Source organism: Mytilus galloprovincialis, chromosome 6 (assembly GCF_965363235.1).
Source record: "Mytilus galloprovincialis chromosome 6, xbMytGall1.hap1.1, whole genome shotgun sequence".
NCBI classification, from domain to species: Eukaryota; Metazoa; Mollusca; class Bivalvia; order Mytilida; family Mytilidae; genus Mytilus; species Mytilus galloprovincialis.
This window is the reverse complement of record NC_134843.1, coordinates 74,571,815-74,597,292: the sequence shown is the minus strand read 5'-3', so window position 1 is coordinate 74,597,292 and position 25,478 is coordinate 74,571,815. Positions and strand designations below refer to the sequence as shown.

Here is a 25,478-nt window from a genome sequence, read left to right as displayed (position 1 = left end):
AAATAAATTCAACATTTGTACCCCAACCATTTGTCTCACCTGAATTTTCAAATAGCACCATGGAAATTAAACATAGCACTGTTTTCCAAAACAATAAAGCACAATGGCCCCTACATGTACATATTCTATTTTAAATCTTCCAAGATAATACCAGGGCACCACAGTGTGTTAAGGCCATGTGGAGAACACTGCCACCACCCAACACCAAATTTATGCCTCTCCTGTAGGATCATAAGATTGTGTTCGAAATTACATGAAAGAACATGATATTTTTTTTCTGTTTGAAATAAGGATACATGTAGAAGCAAAAACAATTCTGTAACAAATGAAAATATGAATTTTGTGTGGTCATGGTGTTGGGGTATTAAAAGTTGTCCAAACATTAAAAAAATTAATTGAGACAAACCTTTGATTTGTTATGGATAGAAATGTGAAATTATGATGATTACTTGTATTATTCCACAAACAGGAATTGAAAATTATAGAATTGATTCATTTATTGAGAGTGATGATTCACATGTCACAGATCTAGATGCAGCCTTGTCATATGAACACTGCTGCCTGTGTTTTGTCAGGTCATCAGAACACATTTGGTGCAATTGAAATTAATCATAAAAATATGTAAATACAATTGATTGATTTTTCTTACAAAAGTGATATGGAATCTAGTGAATGTTTGCACACGTACAAAACTTATATGGATGGTGATATAAAGTGATAAATTATAAAAGATATTGATAGTTTTAAAATTCATCCATGTTTTCTCATTTTCATCATGTAAATTCAGTACACAGAAACGTATAAATTTAAAAGGGAAAGTAAATGATGTTCTTATTAAACTTCTTTTATTTTGTAGATTTCTTTTGCCAGAATAAAATAATGCACACTCAAGTTGGTCTCCAACCAAGAGGATTGATGAATAGAGGCAATTGGTGCTACATAAATGCTGTATCCTTTTAAATTTTATCATTATAATAATTATGTACATGCATATATGGTCAGGTGTATATTAAAAGGTGATTGACTGTCAGATTCATTCCTAGCAAATAGAAGCAAACACTAATATGATTTATTACGTACAAAAATATTTACCAGATGCAACTGAGCTTTACAATACCATGATAATGTAAGTTTTGTCTTGAACCTATAAATTAATCTTTTGATATGAAATTAGATTTACCCTATTTCTACAGTAATAACATTTTTATGCCCCACCTACGATAGTAGAGGGCATTATGTTTTCTGGTCTGTGCCTGCGTTCGTCCGTCCGTTCGCTTCAGGTTAAAGTTTTTGGTCAAGGTAGTTTTTGAAGAAGTTGAAGTCCAATCAACTTGAAACTTAGTACACATGTTCCCCATGATATTATCTTTCTAATTTTACTGCCAAATTATAGTTTTGACCCCAATTTCATGGTCCACTGAATATAGAAAATGATAGTGCGAAGTTCAGGTTAAAGTTTTTGGTCAAGGTAGTTTTTGATGAAGTTAAAGTTACATCAACTTGAAACTTAGTACACATGTTCCCTATGATATAATCTTTCTAATTTTAATTCCAAATTATAGTTTTGACCCCAATTTCACGGTCCACTGAACATAGAAAATGATAGAGCGGGTGGGGCATTCGTGTACTATGGACACATTCTTGTTTGGCAAATATTCTGATATGCCTGTATACTATTTGAAATATTTTGAGAGAATACTGATATAAAATTATATGTCAATTTGAACATCTCCCATTGGTTTTTACAATTTCCTTAATTGCTAACAGACTTTGCAAGCCTTAATATCTTGCCCACCATTCTACAATCTGATGAAGAAAATCCCTAACTTCCCACCAATTAGGAGAGGACCTACTTCCACCCCTATCCTGGATAGCATGTAAGTATATACTTTTATGACCAGAAAAACACGAAAGAACAGCAAAAAATGTCTTGAGTTTTTATTAAACTGCAGTTAAGGCCAACTAAAATTAATTAGTAGATTTTCATCCAAATTTTTGAAAAAAATGGGGCGGGTGGGAGGATTTTATTTTTTAAATTTTATTTCATATGAAACCTTCTTGTCACGTGTTATTTATATATGTAAGTGTAATAATAAGCTTATATCATGTAAATACATCCATAAGGTATCGTGTATAAGACAATAACAATCAAAACCAAGGAGTAACCAAAGACTCATAAAACAAAAAGACATTTACATCAACAGTTACAAATAATAAGTAGGAAACAACACGAACTCCACTAAAAACCAGGAGTGAAATCAGGTGCTCCGGAAGGGTAAGCATTTCCTGCACCGTATATGGCACCCGTCATGTTATTTCTTTGTTCAGTTCGGCAATGATGGAAGGTTGTTATGATTGAGGAAGAATATCACTAAGATATGATTTCTGACACTCTTTTGTCATAATGGCCAATCAGCTCATGATGGCGACCATAAAATTGCTTGAGTAATGACCTTAATTTGATTGATTCATAGCCCTGTCTTAGCAACTTTTGAGAAAGCAGTATTCCTTGTTCAACAAAATTAAGGTACTTTTATAGCTAGCTCTAGAGTAACGTATCAATTGAGACACATATACTCCATATGCTGATGCCGCTTTTTCAAATTCGTAAATATATATATCTGATTGGCAACCACTGTTCTACATGTAATTGCCACTTTAGAAACCTATTTTATAGTAAACAACAGAAATGTGGAGAAATGCTCTCTTAAGTTGGACTATCTATATCAAATGTATTTTGCTTTCTAAGCAATGTTTTTTTTTTTTCCTAATAAAATGAAACAAAGGCATTGGTATGCAACACGAGCACGATAAGTACGGAATAAAATGAAAACTCAAACAGTGTTTAAATAATAGGGTTGGTCCTTAATATGCAAGATGCAAATATAATTACAATGTAGAACATAAAGTTGTTTAATGACTCTATCGTGGGTATTGGGACAGAGGATGTTTGCTGTTTTTCTACAAAAAACGAAAGGCATGGATAAATCTAAATCTAAGAGCTTGCTATAAATTAATAAATTAAAAATGCGTACAATGTTTGTTGATTTTCTGAACTCAAAATACGGTCACCAATCTATAAAGTTCATGCTTGTGTCAATTTCTGTATTCCAGTCAAACGTGTTCCACGATTCTTACGCTTTTGGGTTTCATTCACAGTCCAAATTTCTTGACACAAAGTCATTGTATAAATAAAAGAAATCCAAGGTGTTTTTCTCACAAACATTGGTGTCATTTGTGTCATACTGCGATTTGCGTTCTTGGACATAGGTCAGACAAACAGTTTCACCACTTGTTTGAATGAGGTTTACTACCATTCTGAATAACATACCATATATTTAGTTACCCTCCCTCCAAGGAGACATTATTCTGACTTTGAGAAAACCCATCTTATATCCTGCTGCATGTTATGTGGAGACGTTAGACGGAACAAGTGTTAACATTAAATTGTATCTTTTGGCCTGTAGAAGACATTTTCTTGAATCAATTTGTTGTGTGTTATAATGATGACCACTTTAGGCTAGAGTTTCAGACAAACAGGTTCACCACTTGTTTGAATGAGGTTTACTACCATTCTGAATAACATACCATATATTTAGTTACCCTCCCTCCAAGGAGACATTATACTGACTCTGAGAAAACCCATCTTATATCTCACTCCTGCTACAAGTTATGTGGAGACATTAGACGGAACAAGTGTTAACATAAAATTGTGTCTTTTGGCCTGTTGAAGACATTTTCTTGAATCAATTTGATGTTTGTTATAATGATGACCACTTTAGGCTAGAGTTTCAGACAAACAGTTTCACCACTTGTTTGAATGAGGTTTACTACCATTCTGAATAACATACCATATATTTAGTTACCCTCCCTCCAAGGAGACATTATTCTGACTTTGAGAAAACCCATCTTATATCTCACTCCTGCAGCAAGTTATGTGGAGACGTTAGACGGAACAAGTGTTAACATAAAATTGTGTCTTTTGGCCTGTTGATGACATTTTCTTGAAACAATTTGATGTGTGTTATAATGATGACCACTTTAGGCTAGAGTTTCAGACAAACAGTTTCACCACTTGTTTGAATGAGGTTTACTACCATTCTGAATAACATACCATATATTTAGTTACCCTCCCTCCAAGGAGACATTATTCTGACTTTGAGAAAACCCATCTTATATCTCACTCCTGCTGCATGTTATGTGGAGACACCTCAGAGGAACAAGTCTTAGCATATAATTGTATCTTTTGGCCTGTTGAAGACATTTTCTTGAATCAATTTGTTGTTTGTTATAATGATGACCACTTTAGGCTAGAGTTTCAGACAAACAGGTTCACCACTTGTTTGAATGAGGTTTACTACCATTCTGAATAACATACCACATATTTATTTACCTTCCCTCCAAGGAGACATTATTCTGACTTTGAGAAAACACATCTTATATCTCATTCCTGCTGCATGTTATGTGGAGACTTTAGACGGAACAAGTGTTAACATTAAATTGTATCTTTTTGCCTGTAGAAGACATTTTCTTGAATCAATTTGTTGTGTGTTATAATGATGACCACTTTAGGCTAGAGTTTCAGACAAACAGGTTCACCACTTGTTTGAATGAGGTTTACTACCATTCTGAATAACATACCATATATTTAGTTACCCTCCCTCCAAGGAGACATTATACTGACTCTGAGAAAACCCATCTTATCTCTCACTCCTGCTGCAAGTTATGTGGAGACGTTAGACGGAACAAGTGTTAACATAAAATTGTGTCTTTTGGCCTGTTGAAGACATTTTCTTGAATCAATTTGATGTGTGTTATAATGATGACCACTTTAGGCTAGAGTTTCAGACAAACAGGTTCACCACTTGTTTGAATGAGGTTTACTACCATTCTGAATAACATACCATATATTTAGTTACCCTCCCTCCAAGGAGACATTATACTGACTCTGAGAAAACCCATCTTATATCTCACTGACTCCTGCTACAAGTTATGTGGAGACGTTAGACGGAACAAGTGTTAACATAAAATTGTGTCTTTTGGCCTGTTGAAGACATTTTCTTGAATCAATTTGATGTGTGTTATAATGATGACCACTTTAGGCTAGAGTTTCAGACAAACAGTTTCACCACTTGTTTGAATGAGGTTTACTACCACTCTGAATAACATACCATATATTTAGTTACCCTCCCTCCAAGGAGACATTATTCTGACTTTGAGAAAACCCATCTTATATCCTGCTGCATGTTATGTGGAGACGTTAGACGGAACAAGTGTTAACATTAAATTGTATCTTTTGGCCTGTAGAAGACATTTTCTTGAATCAATTTGTTGTGTGTTATAATGATGACCACTTTAGGCTAGAGTTTCAGACAAACAGGTTCACCACTTGTTTGAATGAGGTTTACTACCATTCTGAATAACATACCATATATTTAGTTACCCTCCCTCCAAGGAGACATTATACTGACTCTGAGAAAATCCATCTTATATCTCACTCCTGCTGCAAGTTATGTGGAGACGTTAGACGGAACAAGTGTTAACATAAAATTGTGTCTTTTGGCCTGTTGAAGACATTTTCTTGAATCAATTTGATGTGTGTTATAATGATGACCACTTTAGGCTAGAGTTTCAGACAAACAGGTTCACCACTTGTTTGAATGAGGTTTACTACCATTCTGAATAACATACCATATATTTAGTTACCCTCCCTCCAAGGAGACATTATACTGACTCTGAGAAAACCCATCTTATATCTCACTGACTCCTGCTACAAGTTATGTGGAGACGTTAGACGGAACAAGTGTTAACATAAAATTGTGTCTTTTGGCCTGTTGAAGACATTTTCTTGAATCAATTTGATGTGTGTTATAATGATGACCACTTTAGGCTAGAGTTTCAGACAAACAGTTTCACCACTTGTTTGAATGAGGTTTACTACCATTCTGAATAACATACCATATATTTAGTTACCCTCCCTCCAAGGAGACATTATACTGACTCTGAGAAAACCCATCTTATATCTCACTGACTCCTGCTACAAGTTATGTGGAGACGTTAGACGGAACAAGTGTTAACATAAAATTGTGTCTTTTGGCCTGTTGAAGACATTTTCTTGAATCAATTTGATGTGTGTTATAATGATGACCACTTTAGGCTAGAGTTTCAGACAAACAGTTTCACCACTTGTTTGAATGAGGTTTACTACCACTCTGAATAACATACCATATATTTAGTTACCCTCCCTCCAAGGAGACATTATTCTGACTTTGAGAAAACCCATCTTATATCTCACTCCTGCTGCATGTTATGTGGAGACACCTCAGAGGAACAAGTGTTAGCATATAATTGTATCTTTTGGCCTGTTGAAGACATTTTCTTGAATCAATTTGTTGTTTGTTATAATGATGACCACTTTAGGCTAGAGTTTCAGACAAACAGGTTCACCACTTGTTTGAATGAGGTTTACTACCATTCTGAATAACATACCATATATTTAGTTACCCTCCCTCCAAGGAGACATTATTCTGACTTTGAGAAAACCCATCTTATATCCTGCTGCATGTTATGTGGAGACGTTAGACGGAACAAGTGTTAACATTAAATTGTATCTTTTTGCCTGTAGAAGACATTTTCTTGAATCAATTTGTTGTGTGTTATAATGATGACCACTTTAGGCTAGAGTTTCAGACAAACAGGTTCACCACTTGTTTGAATGAGGTTTACTACCATTCTGAATAACATACCATATATTTAGTTACCCTCCCTCCAAGGAGACATTATTCTGACTTTGAGAAAACCCATCTTATATCTCACTCCTGCTGCATGTTATGTGGAGACACCTCAGAGGAACAAGTCTTAGCATATAATTGTATCTTTTGGCCTGTTGAAGACATTTTCTTGAATCAATTTGTTGTTTGTTATAATGATGACCACTTTAGGCTAGAGTTTCAGACAAACAGGTTCACCACTTGTTTGAATGAGGTTTACTACCATTCTGAATAACATACCACATATTTAGTTACCCTCCCTCCAAGGAGACATTATTCTGACTTTGAGAAAACCCATCTTATATCTCATTCCTGCTGCATGTTATGTGGAGACTTTAGACAGAACAAGTGTTAACATTAAATTGTATCTTTTGGCCTGTAGAAGACATTTTCTTGAATCAATTTGTTGTGTGTTATAATGATGACCACTTTAGGCTAGAGTTTCAGACAAACAGGTTCACCACTTGTTTGAATGAGGTTTACTACCATTCTGAATAATATACCATATATTTAGTTACCCTCCCTCCAAGGAGACATTATACTGACTCTGAGAAAACCCATCTTATATCTCACTCCTGCTGCAAGTTATGTGGAGACGTTAGACGGAACAAGTGTTAACATAAAATTGTGTCTTTTGGCCTGTTGAAGACATTTTCTTGAATCAATTTGATGTGTGTTATAATGATGACCACTTTAGGCTAGAGTTTCAGACAAACAGTTTCACCACTTGTTTGAATGAGGTTTACTACCATTCTGAATAACATACCAAATATTTAGTTACCCTCCCTCCAAGGAGACATTATTCTGACTTTGAGAAAACCCATCTTATATCCTGCTGCATGTTATGTGGAGACGTTAGACGGAACAAGTGTTAGCATATAATTGTATCTTTTGGCCTGTTGAAGACATTTTCTTGAATCAATTTGTTGTTTGTTATAATGATGACCAATTTAGGCTAGAGTTTCAAACAGGTTCACCACTTGTTTGAATGAGGTCTAATACCATTCTGAATAACATACCATATATTTTGTTACCCCCCCTCCAAGGAGACGTTATTCTGCCTCCAAGAAAACCCATCTTATATCTCACTTCTGCTGCATGTTATGTGGAAACGCCTCAGAAGGAACAAGTGTTCACATAAAATTGTATCTTTTGGCATGTTGGAAGACATTTTCTTGAATCAATTTGTTGTGTGTTATAATGATGACCACTTTAGGCTAGAGTTTCAGACAAACAGGTTCACCACTTGTTTGAATGAGGTTTACTACCATTTTGAATAACATATCATATATTTAGTTACCCTTCCTCAAAGGAGACATTATTCTGACTCAGAGAAAACCCGTCTTATATATCACTCCTGCTGCATGTCATGTGGAGATGCCTCAGAAGGAACAAGTGTTAAGTAAACATTAAATTGTATGTTTTGGCCTGTTGAAGACATTTTCTTGAATAGCAATGTTATGTGTTATAATGATGACCACTTTAGGCTAGAGTTTCAGACAAACAGGATTACCACTTGTTTGAATGAGGTTTACTACCATTCTGAATAACATACCATATATTTAGTTACCCTCCCTCCAAGGAGACATTATTCTGACCTTGAGAAAACCCATCTTATATCTCACTCCTGCTGCATGTTATGTTGAGACGTTAGAAAGAACAAGTGTTAGCATATAATTGTATCTTTTGGCCTGTTGAAGACATTTTCTTGAATCAATTTGTTGTTTGTTATAATGATGACCACTTTAGGCTAGAGTTTCAGACAAACAGTTTCACCACTTGTTTGAATGAGGTTTACTACCATTCTGAATAACATACCATATATTTAGTTACCCTCCCTCCAAGGAGACATTATTCTGACCTTGAGAAAACACAATTTATATCTCACTCCTGCTGCAAGTTATCCGGAGAAGCCTCAGAAGGAACCAAGCGTAAACATAAAAATTAAATTGTATCTTATGGTCTGTTGAAGACATTTTCTTGAATAGCAATGATATGTGTTATAATGATGACCACTTTAGGCTAGAGTTTCAGACAAACAGGTTCACCACTTGTTTGAATGAGGTTTACTGATATTCTGAATAACATACCATATATTTAGTTACCAACCCTCCAAGGAGACATTATTCTGACTCAGAGAAAACCCATCTTATATCTCACTCCTGCTGCAAGTTATCCGGAAAAGCCTCAAAAGGAACCAAGTGTAAACATAACAATTAAATTGTATCTTTTGGCCTGCTGAAGACATTTTCTTAAATAGCAATGTTATGTGTTATAATGATGACCACTTTAGGCTAGAGTTTCAGACAAACAGGTTCACCACTTGTTTGAATGAGGTTTAATACCATTCCGAATAATACATTATAAATAAGTCTACACAGAAATGTCAATTTCAATAGTGAAACAATACTTCATATCATATTATATTGCTGAAGATGACACTTTTTTTTTGTGCTGCTGTATCGTTAAATCATTATTCCCCCACTGTAGCAGAGGGGACATTAAGTTTTACCTTTGTCTGTCCATCTGTATGTCACAAAATTTCTGTTCTCCTTTAGTATGCCTTTACCAAATGTTATGAAACTTATACACAATGCTAATTACCACAAAACACAGGTCAGATTTGAATTTTGGTGGCATCACTTTTACCATTCTAGAGGTATACCTCTTTACCAAAGGAAACATTGGGGGAAAATTTTTGTTCTGTTATCTTACGTTTGATTGTTGCAAGCAAGTTTTATGAAACTTATAGACAATGCTCATTACCATAGAACATAGATCAAGTAAAAATTTGGATAGTGTCACTTTTACTGTTCTAGAGTTATAAAAATTGACAAATTGCTGAATTTTTCATTTCCGTTCTTACTTTAATTGCCTTGACCAAATGTTGTGAAAATTAGACACCATGCTATTAACCACAAAACACAGATCAAGTTTGAGTTTTGGTGGCGTCATTTTTACCATTCTAGAGAAATGGCCGTTACAATTGAAAAAAATTGCTAGATTTATTATTCGACTAAATGTTTTGAAACATATACACAATGCTTATTACCAAAAAACCCTGATCAAGTACGATTTTGGGTAGCGTCACTTTTACAGTTCTAGAATTAGGTCCCTTAGTAATGTTATATGCTAGTGGGGTATCATCTATGTCATTCCTCATTTATTTCCAAATGCAATATTTCAAAAAAAAATATATAAATACCTTTAAAAACAAGTGATGTTTTGTTTTTTTAGGATACAGTTTGTTGGAGAGTTTACACCTTGTGCAAGAGCAACAACAGACAAATGTAAGATTTTATAATTGCATGCATACACTGTATCGTTATTTATCTGCCATTACTGGACATCTCAAGGGTAACAGAATATGTCAGATGCCACAGAGAAAAAGTTATTGATGTATGAAGTCAATAGTTCAAGTGTCAGACTCTCAGGTCAAGTGTTGCATATTCCTATATAGCAATCATTTTATTCTTTGCTAGTCAAGAATAAATAAGACATATATCTATGCTTTATTGATATGTTCCTTTAGGTTTGTTGATCCTTATATATAAATGAAAAAAAGGAAAAAAAATATATATATTTGAAGAAATTAAACTTATAAATATTTACAGGGATCTCAAATATTTGCAGGTCTTGGATCAAGAGAGACAATCAATTGCATTATATACACATGTTTTACTTTTCAGCAAAATTTAGATAGAAAGATAATTTAAATACAGTTAAATAGAAAAAAGTTTAACAAGTCTGACAAGTGCTTTTATTGATTTACACAATTAGCATCCCCCTTTTCAATTGAGATCAAGGTTTTACTCATAATTGTAACAAAGCTTATTAATAATTATTTATTTGCAGTCAAGGGTAAAAAACAACCACCAGAATTGCCACCAGGACAAATGTTTGAACCCACTAATGTTTACAAAATGCTACAGGTGCTTCAAGATACAGCAACATTTAAGGTTTGTCCAATTATAATTCAACATATGATCATGTGACAAGAAATGCACTCACTGGCACAATGTATTCAAGACATGGCAAAAGTATTTTTCCTTGGTACAAATTTTGCTAAAAAAAATATATGTATAGCAAAACTTTAAATGTAGTTTAGCTTTTAAAATGATTTGTTGGTTAGATTAAGCACAGTTCTGATACCCACACCTGAGGCAATAGGCTGATTTACTCTGTCCTTTTGTCTGTTTATCTGTCCGACATAAACACATTTCTGTAGCATTTTCTCTATAACTACAAATCCGAACTTACTATTACAAGTTTTATATTGATTGTATTATGGGACACATTATAAGATCATGCTTGTTGACTCAAGGTATTATGTGACACATTATAAGATCACACTTGTTGACTCAAGGATTTCACACACCTGCATATTCTACACAACAACCAGATTTCATACAAAGCTCTCAGAATTTTCTAAAAAATAATTTGTAAGGGTTCAAGGAACCTGGTGTCTTGCCTACTTTTGCTGTAAATTGCAGGCTCAACAAAAGTGAGGAAAAAAATCTAATAAAAATATTCCTCTTGATACTATCTTTTGGTTGTAAGAAGCTTCTGTCCAAGTTTGGTAAAAATCCAGGATAGTTTTTGAATCTAATAAATGTTTTAAAAACTTTAACTGCAGACTGTATGTAATGTTAACTGGAAGAAAATCTAAGTCCATTTATAAGTAAAATACGTAAAAAATGGATTTATTTTTATGCCCCACCTACGATAGTAGAGGGGCATTATGTTTTCTGGTCTGTGGCTCTGTTCGTCCGTCTGTGCGTCCGTCCGTTCAGGTTAAAGTTTTTGGTCAAGGTAGTTTTTGATGAAGCTGAAGTCCAATCAACTTGAAACTTACTAGACTTGTTGCTTATGATATGATCTTTCTAATTTTAAAGCCAAATTAGACTTTTGACCCAAATTTCACGGTCCACTGAACATAGAAAATGAAAGTGGGAGTTTCAGGTTTAAGTTTTTGTTCAAGGTAGTTTTTGGTGAAGCTGAAGTCCAATCAACTTGAAACTTAGTAAACTTGTTGCTTATGATATAATCTTTTTAATTTTGAAGCTAAATTAGACTTTTCACCCCAATTTCACGGTCCACTAAACATAGAAAATGAAAGTAGGAGTTTCAGGTTAAAAGTTTTTGGTCAAGGTAGTTTTTGATAAAATTGAAGTCAAATCAACTTGAAACTTAGTACATATGTTCCCTATAGTATAATCTTTCTAATTTTAATACCAAATTAGATTATTACCCAATTTCACAGTCCATGGAACATGGAAAAGGAAAGTGCAAGTGGGGCATCCGTGTACTTTGGACACATTCTTGTTTTACAAAATTTACTTCTGGATACTATCTTATGATCATAAACAAGCTTCTGTCCAAGTTTGGTACAAACCAAGGATTAGTTTAAGAAAGTTATTAAGATTTTAAAAACTTTAACCACAGAGTGAATGTAATGTTTCCCCGCAGAAAAACTAAGTCCATTTAAAAGTAAAATACGGAAAAATGGAATTTTATTTTAACAAAATTTACTTCTGGATACTATCTTATGATCATAAACAAGCTTCTTTCCAAGCTTGGTAGAAATCCAGTATAGTTTAAGAAAGTTATTAAAATTTCAAAATCTTTAACCACAGAGTGAATATTTGTGGATGCCGCCGCCGACGGAATGTGGGATCGCTTAGTCTAGCTTTTTCGACTAAAGTCTAAGGCTCTACAAAAATCATGATCAGGAAAAAAACACATGATAAATGAGATATTTAAATTTCTAAAACATCATTTTCCATTTTTGTAACAGTTAGGTAGACAAGAAGATGCCGAGGAATTCCTGAGCTGTATACTTGATGGGATGCATGAAGAAATGGTGGCATGTATGAGAGTACACAAAGGAGAAACAGGTAAAGGTTATCTCAAGTCAGAATCTGTGCAAAGACTTTTGTTACCTTAAGATTGTTACCTTAAGATTGTTACCTTAAGATAGACTGGTGGTTTTACTGTTCATCTGTGCACAAAGCTTGGAAGACCATTATATAGGCTCTTTGATAAAGCAATGTTTGTTTGTTTTGTAGTTGGTAATTGTTTGTCTGTTGCTTGTTTAATGTCCAATAGCAAAGGTTTCATGCATATTCAGGACTAATGCAAATTAAAGATACACATTAAACAAGTTCTACAATGTTAGTGGACTGTTATGATGGATAAGAACAGAATTGTGTCTTGCAACAGGCCACTCTAAAAGAATTAAAGTTGTTGCAAGGGTTCTGTACCATGTACTTATTACCCTATATTGTTCCCATTTCAACCAGACAAACATACCAAAAATTGTATGCATCCTTCGCAGCCAAACAGACAACCAACTCTACTGATGACCTTTATTTTATTAGCCCAGTCAAGTTTAAAGGTTATTGTAAATTAATCTGCTTTTATAATAATGAATTGACCTTGAATTTGACAGAGTATGAAGCTAATGGTGTAATAGATAACAGTGGTGATGAAGATGTTGATCCTGATTCATGGGAACAGGTCGGACCTAAAAAGAAAAGTGTACTAACAAGAAAGGTAACATTTTAATTGTTTGTTTATACTCCATAGTAAGTGAATCCAGTTGTTTAGTTTGATGTTTTAGTCCCATATCTTTGCAAATTAGGTATATCTTTTAATCTGCATCTCTTGCACTAATGACAGAGCTTCACTGAAATTTGAAGAAAACTTCAATACACCATGTCATGTGATATTTGTCTAATTGGCAATCAAATTACTTCTCTTGATCTTACTAGTTAGTTTTGCATATATTGCTGTTGCAGAATGATTTTGAAGTGAGCCCTCTAGCAGATATCTTTGTTGGATACATTAGATCAGCAGTATTCAAAACAACATCAAAAGATTCAGCAACTGTGGAACCATTCTTCACACTTAAATTGGACATTCAGGTAATTTTGATCCTTAATAAAGCTTATTACTATATATTGGCCATTATTGGACATCCCAGTTATTTAAGATTTTTGACATCACAAGAAAATATCTGCCTCCACAAAGGAAATAACAGTCCAAATGTCACAAATTCTTGAATCTAGTATTGTAGATTCCAAAATAGTGACAAGATCTATTGGTTAGGTTTAAGTTATTTTATCTTTGAAAAATGACTGAATTAGTAAAATACATCAAATAATTTTTACAACAGCCAGTTATTGCATTTTGTGTTTATTTTGACATGTACTCATTTGATAAGATTGAAAAATAATAAGGTTCTTCTAAGCAATGACATCATGGTTGTAATATCAGTCTCTCGAGTTTAGCTGAAATTTCCCTTAAAAAAAGCTCAGTTCTATAAAATTTGGTTCTTATATGTTGTCAAATTTCAAGTAATTATAAAAATAAAACCTTTACAATAAAATCTGTTAGATTCCAGAGGAAACATTTTGTCCATGAGGGATATATGATTGTTATGTTCCAGACCGTATGAGTATTTGGACCGTACGTGTACGGTCTGGACCGTATGCATACTTTTTGGAAATACTCTACGGTCAGACCGTACGGTCTGACTTATATTTAGAAGTTGATCATGTTTATAAGATACAAATGCATTTTACAGATCAACATAACTTAACTCTCAAATTAATATAAAAAAAAGTTCAGTTGTAATTGAAATAAAAACTTTATATTCTAACTATTTAAAAAAATCAAGCTAATCAACTCTGTTAATATCTTGTATTTAGCATGTCGATCAGTTATACATTAATTGAATTATGATCACTGAAATTGAAGATATCTGAAGTAAACATAATATGGGAGGACAGTTGTTTTAGAATGTTTAGCAACTTTACAAAAATGCAAATACAAAGGAACATGCAAAATATTATATTACTTGTTGTAGAAAGTGTCACCTTGGCCTTGGGCGAATGTACCAAAATAGGATTCAGATATGCAATTAAACAAATGTTTAATTTCAATTGTTCAGTTAACCATCTAATTGTAATAATAACAATTTGTAAAACTAAAAATAAAGATTGTGATAAATTGTTAAATATAACCCATATGATCAAATCACATGTATGGTCAGCTCGTACTGGACCATACGCATATACACATACGATCCAGACTGTACACATATGGTCCAAATACTCATATGGTCTGGAACAGTTATATTTATAAGATATAGCAAAAATTTACCTTAGGCCTAAATTAAAATATTGTTTGTTTGCCCTTTTCCGACCCTATGTTTTGAAACAGGGTAGGTAGGTAGGTAAAATATTTTATTTTTTTCCCCAAAAAAATAACTTGGCTCGGTATATTATTTGTCATGGGTAGGCAGGTAGGTAAAATATTTTATTTTATAGATACAAAATCTGCATAATGTCATTTTTTTGTCCGTTTGTTTTTGCAAATAAGTTTTCCGCTGGGACTATTATTTTTGAGAAAAAAAATATATATATAAGAGATAACTTTGTACTGGTAAGATAATGTCCGGGCAGACATAAATTACTAGTAGAAAAAGTCCCTAGAGTGTTACAAATTTCGTGTGTGCCTTTTTTTCCAATAAAAATGCTATAAGACTTAAAACTCAATTGTCACGTATTTTGCATCACATTTATAAATGATCTGTATGGAAAACTTGGCGATTTTACTGCCAGATATTCTCCACTTTACAGGGTTTTGTCACTTTTGGTTCATGTCAGATATAAATAGTTTAGCGGCATCGTTAACATAATCATTCTGATATGTGGATCACAAAAGGCCATCCCTACATAGAATACAACGTCCGTTTACAAATTGGTTTGTACACACGTAAATACTTTTGTATCAAACGAACTTTTTTGTAAATGAACCCTGCTCTTTAAGTTTAAAGGTACAGAGTAACGTACTTCATATCATGATTTCACAAAGCGTTCAACATTGATTTCAAACAAATGCTTTGAAACTTCAAATGCAAGTGTTCATGTCAAACGCTCAGGTGATACCAAACGGACTGGACCTTATACGTAAAGATAAAACCCAAGGATTCCGGTAAAAAAGTTTTGAGCGGGAAATACAAATATAAGATTTTTGGTAGGAACGAAAAAATAAAATAAAATAAAATCTTGCTGGTAAATACAAATAAAAGATTTTCAGGCGGAACGAATTGATAGGGTCGGTCGGTAAAGGGCAAACAAACAATATTTTAATTTAAGCCTTACATTGTGACATTTTTACTTGTGCAACCTGGCTTTAATATTTGAATATATGTGGAATCGTTTTTATTTGTCTTCATTTGTACAACTTTATACCACTTAATGTTTTAAGATTTAAAGTCAAGAATCAATTTCAAAATGAGTATATTTTATAATATTATATTCTCAAAACTTTTACTGTTTATGCACTAATTGGTTTGCTTATCTGTTTTGTAGTCTGAGAAAGTATGCACTGTACGTGAGGCATTAGAGAGGATGGTTAGTAAGGAATCAGTCAGTGGATTCACATGCTCTAAAACAAATGCAGAGGTAAGTTGTTGCAAAAAGGAGTAGAAACATTATATACAAAACCCTGCAAATTAAAATAAATGAAACAAGTAAAATAGCAGAGAAAAGGGACCATCAATAGAGAAAAAAGAATCAAACAATATCAAAGAAATATATAAACTGTACTGTTATGAAATATCAAGGCAATTTTTTTTTACCAAACTGAAAGCTGAAAATGAATCATGCTCAGAAAAGGCAGCTTTAAAGCATAATTTACTGTATGTTTCATTGACTATTTGATCTAGTCATAACCAAGAATTAACTTATAATTAATTATTTTTTATATGGAAACCGTTTCAGTTCTTGGTTCAATTTATTTAAACTTTTTAAATATTTTGAACAACTGATCAAATAAATAGACAAATCAGCCACAATTTTCTTTACAAGGAGTCCATTTATTTAACTGATAGATTTTCAATATGATTCAAGTTTATTTGAAAAAATAAGATCACTCATTTGGATGCATCCTTCTCCTTACTTCCAATAGCATTAACAAATAAAAACAGAAAATATATCTGTTCATATCATCTAATCTTAATTGGTATATGTTTATTTCAGATGGAAATAACAAAAAAACTTACAATAGAACAGTTACCTCCTGTTCTGATCTTACATTTGAAATGTTTTGTTTATGACAAAGACGGTGGAAGTCAGAAACTTCTTAAAGATGTTAACTTTACTATTGATCTGGAAATCACAAAAGGTTTGTTTTATTTAGAGGGGACATTTAAACCATATAGTAATTTAATATTTTTAGTACATTATTATGCCTCTCCTGTAGCGGAGGGGGATTAAGATTTACCCTTGTCTGTACGTACAAATGTTCCAAAATTGGTTTCCGTTCTTTAACTTGAGTTTGCCTCAAATGTTATGAAACTTATACACAGTGCTTATTACCACAAAACACAGATAAAGTTTGATTTTTTATAGTGTCACTCTAACCGTTGTAGAGTTATGCCCCTTTAAAACTGGAAAAATTGCAAAAAGTTATAGTTTCCATTCTCTAACATAAGTTTGCCCCAACTTAAGATACACATTATTTATTACCACAAAACTCAGAACAAGTACACATTTTGGTAGCGTCACTTTTATCGTTCTTGAGTTATTTTATTTTAAATATGATGTTTAATGCAAACAGGGGGAGAGCATCATCTGTGTCCCCATACATTCTCCATTTATTTTTTCTCTGCAGTGGATATTTATCGTCCCAATTAAAAAAAGTGGAAAGGGGGTATTAACAAATGTACTCAACTTTATGATTATCACAAATATTAGTGTCCACACTCACTTATATTTCAGTAACATATCCTTAATGATCTTCTTAGTCCTATCTTGGTAACTTGTAACTGAACATATCACAAAATGTCCCAATTTTATAGTATTTTTGGTTTCATACATGCAGAACTTTAACAAATGGGTATTACACTCACACACACTAGCTTAAACAAGTTACATTGCAATAACTTGCATTTTTGTGTTCCATTCCTAAAACAATACAAAATTCATTTCAAGTAATCGTGTAAAAACAGCATTAATTAGAGCGACCAGTGGGTAATAAAAATCTTCTAAGGCTTGTATTATTATTGAAAACAGCTTGCCCCTTAATTCCATGGACAAATGTTTGCTAAATTTATACTTTGAATTAAATTTAGTTTCAATATAATGTAAAATTTTCATATATGGATCTCCAATGTCCCATACAATAAATATTTTATAATTGCTGTAGAGAAATTGACATAAACTTTATCTAAAATAATTTGGCATACTTGTATACATATGTATTTATATATTTTTTTACAGATTTACTTTCTCCCAGTGTGAAAAACAAGTACCCTAACTATTACAGACAATATAAATTATTTGCAGGTAATTAAAACAACAATCTTAAGAACTTTTCAGAGTATGAATTCACATAAGAATAAGACAAAAAATAAAAAATATTACTATTTTGATTTCAACCATTTACATAGTGGAATATCAAAATAATGATTTGATATTAGAAACCATTTTGATTCAATTTTGTAGAAAAAGATCAAAAATGTTTAAATAAATATTGTCTTGCAAGACACATTACCAGTCATATGATCGCACACATTCTAGTAATTTTCAATCAATATAAAAAAGATGTGGTATAAGACAACTCCCCACCAGAAACCAAATAACCTAGAAGTTTACATCTAATAGGTCACAGTGTGACCTTCAACGATGAGCAAAACCTTTACAGCATAGTCAGCTATAAAATGCTGCAAAATAACATACATAAAACAATTCAAATGAGAACACTATTGGCCTGATTTATGTAAAAAAAACAATGAACAAAATTCAAATATGTTATACAGCAACAAACAACAACCACTGACTTGTTTATACAATAATAATAGATGTACATGTATAAACATTAATGTCACTTAATTTGAGCGTCACTGGTGAGTCTTAAAGACTTATTTAGACGAAACAAGCATCTGGCATATACTGGGGATTCATTTATTTTCATGGGTACCAATTTTTATACGACCGCAAAATTTGAAAAATTTTTCGTCGTATATTGCTATCACGTTGGCGTCGTCGTCGTCGTCGTCCGAATACTTTTAGTTTTCGCACTCTAACTTTAGTAAAAGTGAATAGAAATCTATGAAATTTTAACACAAGGTTTATGACCACAAAAGGAAGGTTGGGATTGATTTTGGGAGTTTTAGTCCCAACATTTTAGGAATTAGGGGCCAAAAAGGGCCCAAATAAGCATTTTCTTGGTTTTCGCACTATAACTTTAGTTTAAGTAAATAGAAATCTATGAAATTTTGACATAAGGTTTATGACCACAAAAGAAAGGTTGGGATTGATTTTGGGAGTTTTGGTTCCAACAGTTTAGGAATTAGGGGCCAAAAAAGGGCCCAAATAAGCATTATTCTTGGTTTTCGCACAATAACTTTAGTTGAAGTAAATAGAAATCAATGAAATTTAAACACAATGTTTATGACCACAAAAGGAAGGTTGGTATTGATTTTGGGAGTTTAGGTCCCAACAGTTTAGGAATTAGGGGCCAAAAAGGGACTCAAATAAGCATTTTTTTTGGTTTTCGCACCATAACTTTAGTATAAGTAAATAGAAATCTATGAAATTTAAACACAAGGTTTATGACCATAAAAGGAAGGTTGGTATTGATTTTGGGAGTTTTGGTCCCAACAGTTTAGGAATAAAGGGCCCAAAGGGTCCAGATTTAAACTTTGTTTGATTTTATCAAAAATTGAATAATTGGGGTTCTTTGATATGCCGAATCTAACTGTGTATGTAGATTCTTAATTTTTGGTCCCGTTTTCAAATTGGTCTACATTAAGGTCCAAAGGGTCCAAAATTAAACTTAGTTTGATTTTAACAAAAATTGAATCCTTGGGGTTCTTTGATATGCTGAATCTAAAAATGTACTTAGATTTTTTATTATTGGTCCAAATCGGGGTCCAAAATTAAACTGTTTGATTTCATCAAAAATTGAATAATTGGGGTTCTTTGATATGCCAAATCTAACTGTGTATGTAGATTCTTAATTTTTGGTCCCGTTTTCAAATTGGTTTACATTAACGTCCAAAGGGTCCAAAATTAAACTAAGTTTGATTTTAACAAAAATTAAATTCTTGGGCTTATTTGATATGCTTTATCTAAATATGTACTTTGATTTTTGATTATGGGCCCAGTTTTCAAGTTGGTCCAAATCAGGATTCCATATCAAGTATTGTGCAATAGCAAGAAATTTTCAATTGCACAGTATTGCACAATAGCAAGAAATATCTAATTGCACAATATTGTGCAATAGCAATTAATTTTCAATTGGAGTTATCTTTCTTTGTATAGAATAGTAGTTGATAATATATGTTGGAAATTTACCAGACATGACTATGATGTCATTTTCTATTTTTATTTGCCAATAACTTTATGTAAATAACTTCATTGGAAATTTGCCAATATAAAATGTTGCTGATGAAGCTTTTTTTCCTTATCTTATCTAAAATGTTTTTAGATAATGTATGTTGGACATTTGCCAGACATGACTATGATGTCATTTTCTATTTTTATTTGCCAATAACTTTATGTAAATAACTTCATTGGAAATTTGCCAATATAAAATGTTGCTGATGAAGTTTTTTTTATTGTTTAATACAATAAACAATGTATATTCACTTTTACTACCAACCAATCTTTACCATTCAGTGATAACAAGCACTTTATTTTACATTTTAATATCTTATGATGTATTTAAAAGAGTAGTTATTGTTGCAAACTCCATTAGAAATTTGAATTGATATCAGTTTTGGAAAAAGGGAAACAGGGATGTGAAAAAGGGGGGGGTTTAAATTTTTCTCATTTCAGATTTCATAAATAAAAAGAAAATTTCTTCAAACATTTTTTTGAGAGGATTAATATTCAACAGCATAGTGAATTGCTCAAAGGCAAAAAAAAAACTTTTAAGTTCATTAGACCACATTCATTCTGTGTCAGAAACCTATGCTGTGTCAACTATTTAATTTTAGATTTAAAAAGTTTGAAGAAATCTTTAATTGATTTGTAAAATCTTGACATTTGTTTTGTGTAAAAAAAAAACATATAATGTCAAAAATTTGATCACAATCCAAATTCAGAGCTGTAACACGCTTGAATGTTTTGTCCATACTTGCCCCAACTGTTCAGGGTTCGACCTGTGCGGTCGTATAAAGCTGCGCCCTGCGGAGCACCTGGTTGTGGATTGATGAAAACTTGCATGTTTGTGGATATTTAATTTCTGGGTTTTGCCTAAACCTGCATACAAGCCTATAGAAAATTTGTTATTTGTTGATTTATTTTCGTGGTTCACCTCCACCCACAAAATCCACAAAAATTGGTATCCAACAAATAATAATGAATCCACAGTATACAAAATTTCAATCCTGGTATCTGCGATGAGTTAATTTAGTACAGTAGAACAATGTTTAAGTACCTGACAATTTATTTGTTTTTTCCAGTTGTATATCACCATGGTAAGAAGGCTACTGGAGGACATTATACCACAGCAGTGTTCCATCCTGCTATCAATAGATGGGTGATCTTTGATGATAGCAATGTTAAAATTGTTCCAGTAACAACAGTCTTACAGTTCACTGCCCCTCGTGTTCCATACCTCTTATACTACAGACGACTTGATTCACATTAAAATTACCTCCATCGTAAAGAACAGACTAATGTTATCTTCAATATAAGAGTTTGTCTGCATTTGTAGACCTTCAATTTTGTGAAGTTGCAAAGATATATTTTTCTTAAATGGAAAAATTGTTTCAAATTATGCAGTCATAACAATTTTAGCCTATGGCTATACTAATATACATAAGTCAATTTAAAATGAAAATATGTAAAATTTTGATCACAAATTTGTCTAATTGTATAGAATTGACTTTAAAATGTTGATTTGTGTTGAAGTCTTTGTTGAGTTATTTAATTGTTGCTGTTTGTATTGTATATATGATATATATATAGTGTTGATTATATTTTTGTATGATAATTGTGTTAAAAAAAGATCTTCATTATTTTTTGTAAGCATTTAATTTCCTTAAAAAGGTTGTACAGAAAAATAGTTTTATTTTACACTCCATGTAATTCTTTAAAATAATCCTGTTTTTCAAATTCACATACTGATAAAATATTAATTGGAATGAATTGGTTAAAGTAAGTTTGAAGAAATGCCAAATTAGAGTTTTTAACCCAATTTCATGGTCCGCTGAACATAGAAGATGATAGTACGAATGGGGCATTCGTGTACTATGGACACATTCTGATTTTGATTGTACAGTGATTAAGAAGCGTGATATATTTGAAAGTTTCATTGAAATGATATTATAAATAATGAACATGCACAACTATCTAAAGGTGAGAAAAGGTTGATTACTAAAAAAAAACATCATATTTGTCCCTAGATTTTATTTTTTTTTACTGGTCCTGAAAGCTTGTATTGGTCATGCAGATAAGATGAAATACCCTTTTGACATCTTAGAGCTTTTTTCTTGGTTATTCACTAAGTAGTAATTAGGATACTGTAAGAATCACATATTTGTGTGTTATTGTTTGGATTTTGTAATGTATAATAGTTTGTGGTTGGCATGTGATAGTCCTACAGATGCATTTTCATATTTTGAGATGGTGTTTAATTGTTAATAGTTGACTGATTCTTTGAATTGTGTACTTCAACGTAATTATCTATTAAATCATATATGTTTTAGATCCACATTTTAGAAAGAAATTAGCAAATTTCAAGTAGATAGTAGTCTGTCCATTAAAAGGGATGACAGTTCTATGGAATCCATTCTGATAAGCAGATGAAGATAGGAGTTTAAATTTTGCTTATTGTAGTTAATATATTTCTTTTTTTTCCTTATCTCTTTTATTTATGTTTTGTACATTAAGTGCTATTTATGTGTGTTATGAAGAATTTCAACGGTTTCATTATTTTTGTATAATCTTTAAAAGAAAGCAAATTCTTTTTGAAATATTTCTTGAAATTAATATTTGGATGTTTATCAATTTCAATAAAAAAATATGCTTGCTTTGCATAAAAACATGCTAGCCATTGGTACATGTGCTTTCCTGAAAAGCCTGTAGAATTTGTTTGAATCATGAATGTATATTAAATGCATAAAATGAATGAAGTCATACAGTTTTGTAAGATAATCATTTCATAATCAACCACATGGTCACTAAAGTGCTATGAGGATCCAAGTAGTAGCTTCACAGCTTCTGAAACCGGTTTGATGTGTCAAATTGATTAAATATTTTTCACTATCATGCTATTTGATATGACAAAAAGGTTACATGTTACAATGAATGTGCAGTTTAAAAGTGTTTTATGTACCTGAGCTAATTTGTCTATTGAACGATGGCCTACTTTTGTGATTTACAAGCTATAGATTTACTTTTACACTTGATTCCTAACGAAAGATAGGGAAAATAAACATTTGTAAATATTCCATTTTCAAAATAAATCTAGGGTTTTATAATTGCAATAAGCAGATACTGAATTTTGTTGTGTATTATATGTGACAGGATGTTGTGAGAATGTCTGTGAAAGCAGAGCTTGTTATGGTTGGTCTTGGTCTTTATAATTCTTTTCTGGTCAAATACAGGAACAATAACTCTGCTCTCTTCTTGTACTTTATAAACAAATTCTGTGTTTTAGTCGTATTAATTTGTGAAAATTAATTTAGTCCTTTAGGGATATAAATAGTTTTACTGGATCAGGACTTAAACAATGTTTTATTCAAATTAAAGTTCCTTTATTATGATTGGTACAAAATGAAATATATATACAACTTTTGAATATATATACAATATGAATTTTCCCCAAAAGATAGTTAGGTATATATGTGTAAAAATGTTAATTAGGGTCTCCATAATATCATTTTCAAGTAATGATGTGTTTCAAACCATATTATATTAGGAGAATATTCTTTTGTTTACAAATGATAGGACTATACAATCTCCAAAATATCACCTACTGTGAAAGTACTTTAATTCGTGGGTATCAATTTTCGTGGTTTGAGCAACATTTACATGTTCGTGGGTTTTTTAATTTGTGGATTTTAGTTTTCTAAAAAAAAAAAAAAAAAAAATTGAAGTCATTAGAAACGAAGGTTACAAATTGTCTGGATTGAAGGAAATTGCAAAGTAAACATTGCCAGTGAGTGATCACACTAATTAACACGAGATAGAGTGTGATCATCAAATTAAAGACCATCAAAGGTGTTGACTAGGCCATAAACATGTCGCCTAAAGAAAAAAGTTACCTAAACAAATCCTGTAAGCTTATCTTTTAAAATTGTAAAATAAATCTTATCAAAAGCATCCCCATCATAAAATTATTATTTCCAATCCGTACCAGAATTATGAGGAAATAAAATGAACACTTTATCATAGCATATCCATACCGGAAATCTGACTTTCATCAATCAAAATATATGTTTATAAGAATTAAAAGATCAAGAGTTGTACAGTTAAGGTTTTTGCAGATTAAATGAGTATAATCCTGCCTACAGTTTTAATTCATAGTGCTTTTCCCCTGTGACTACTATTATAGTATTCGCAGATTTGGTGATATTCAATATATTCTCTAGATCATATCAGTAGTCAAATTACATGGGGATCTTTCATGTCTTGATTTGGACAACGGTAGTTTTATTTCGTTGGACACTTTAAATTCGTGGATAAGGTCATCCACAAAAACCACGAAAATTGGTTCCCCACGAATAAAAGTACTTTCACAGTATTACTAGTATTACTTGTTTTGTTTCATCTGTTATGGTATGAGAAACAGATAAGAATTATGAAGCTGGACAGTACCAGTGTGATGTGCATATATCTTATAATTATTAATAATAAAATGCATTGAATTCATCTTGTTTTTATGAATCTTACTTATGTGCAAATTTTTCTTAGTTACTAGTCCAGTACGGACAAAGTTACAGTTTAGTTTGATTTTGTGTGGAGTTAATATCCTTGGACTTAGAAAATTAACTCAAATAATCAGTTTTCCACATTTTTTCATCAAAATTGAAATTATTGACTTGATATTTGTCATATAGATTCCACCATTACAAGTTATAGATCAAGTTAACATTTTGTATCAAAAGTTTTTAACCGGTCATCCAATACACATAGAATGCTTGTTTTTTTATACAACCGCAATAAAATTTGCATTATACAGGGTATTATTTAAACTTGAAATTATTTTCAATTATAGAATTTGCATAATTTCTTGTGCTTGAAATTTTTGATAAGTTCCGTGTTTATTCTGTATTATTAGGGCCCCGCCTTTAGGCTGGTCGCCCTATAGTGATCAGTCTGTCCGTCCGTAACACTTTAACTTTGTGTCCGCTCCATATCTAGAGAACCATTATGATTTCATACTTTATACTTTACATGTTTATTAACCACCACCAGAGGGCGTGTCATGATGTATGTACAACTTCCTAGGTCAAAGGTCAAGGTCAAAAAACTTTGGTTTCAGTTGACAACCCTGTGTCCTGTGGTGAAGATCGTGTCCGCTCTATATCTTGAGAACCGTTATGATTTCAAAGTTTATACTTGACATGTATATGAACCAACACCAGAGGGTGTGTCATAATTTATGAACGACTGCCTAGGGCAAAGTTCAAGGTCAAAAACTTTGGTTTCAGTTGACAACCCCATGTCCTATGGTAAAGAT

General features: G+C 32.2%; 1 protein-coding gene across 1 annotated transcript in view; it reads left to right on the top strand.

Moving 5' to 3' along the window:
- LOC143080317 (ubiquitin carboxyl-terminal hydrolase 10-like) overlaps window positions 1-24,667 on the top strand; it is a 31,994-nt gene extending 7,327 nt beyond the window's left edge. Inside the window, exons 5-15 of the mRNA XM_076256099.1 lie at window positions 857-948; window positions 1,768-1,877; window positions 10,008-10,060; window positions 10,626-10,729; window positions 12,568-12,667; window positions 13,222-13,325; window positions 13,571-13,696; window positions 16,151-16,243; window positions 16,820-16,964; window positions 18,062-18,127; window positions 21,253-24,667. Of these exons, the coding sequence (XP_076112214.1) occupies window positions 857-948; window positions 1,768-1,877; window positions 10,008-10,060; window positions 10,626-10,729; window positions 12,568-12,667; window positions 13,222-13,325; window positions 13,571-13,696; window positions 16,151-16,243; window positions 16,820-16,964; window positions 18,062-18,127; window positions 21,253-21,440 (1,181 nt within the window). The 3' untranslated portion in view covers window positions 21,441-24,667. The remainder of the gene's footprint in view (window positions 1-856; window positions 949-1,767; window positions 1,878-10,007; window positions 10,061-10,625; window positions 10,730-12,567; window positions 12,668-13,221; window positions 13,326-13,570; window positions 13,697-16,150; window positions 16,244-16,819; window positions 16,965-18,061; window positions 18,128-21,252) is intronic.
- Window positions 24,668-25,478: the final 811 nt, after the last annotated feature.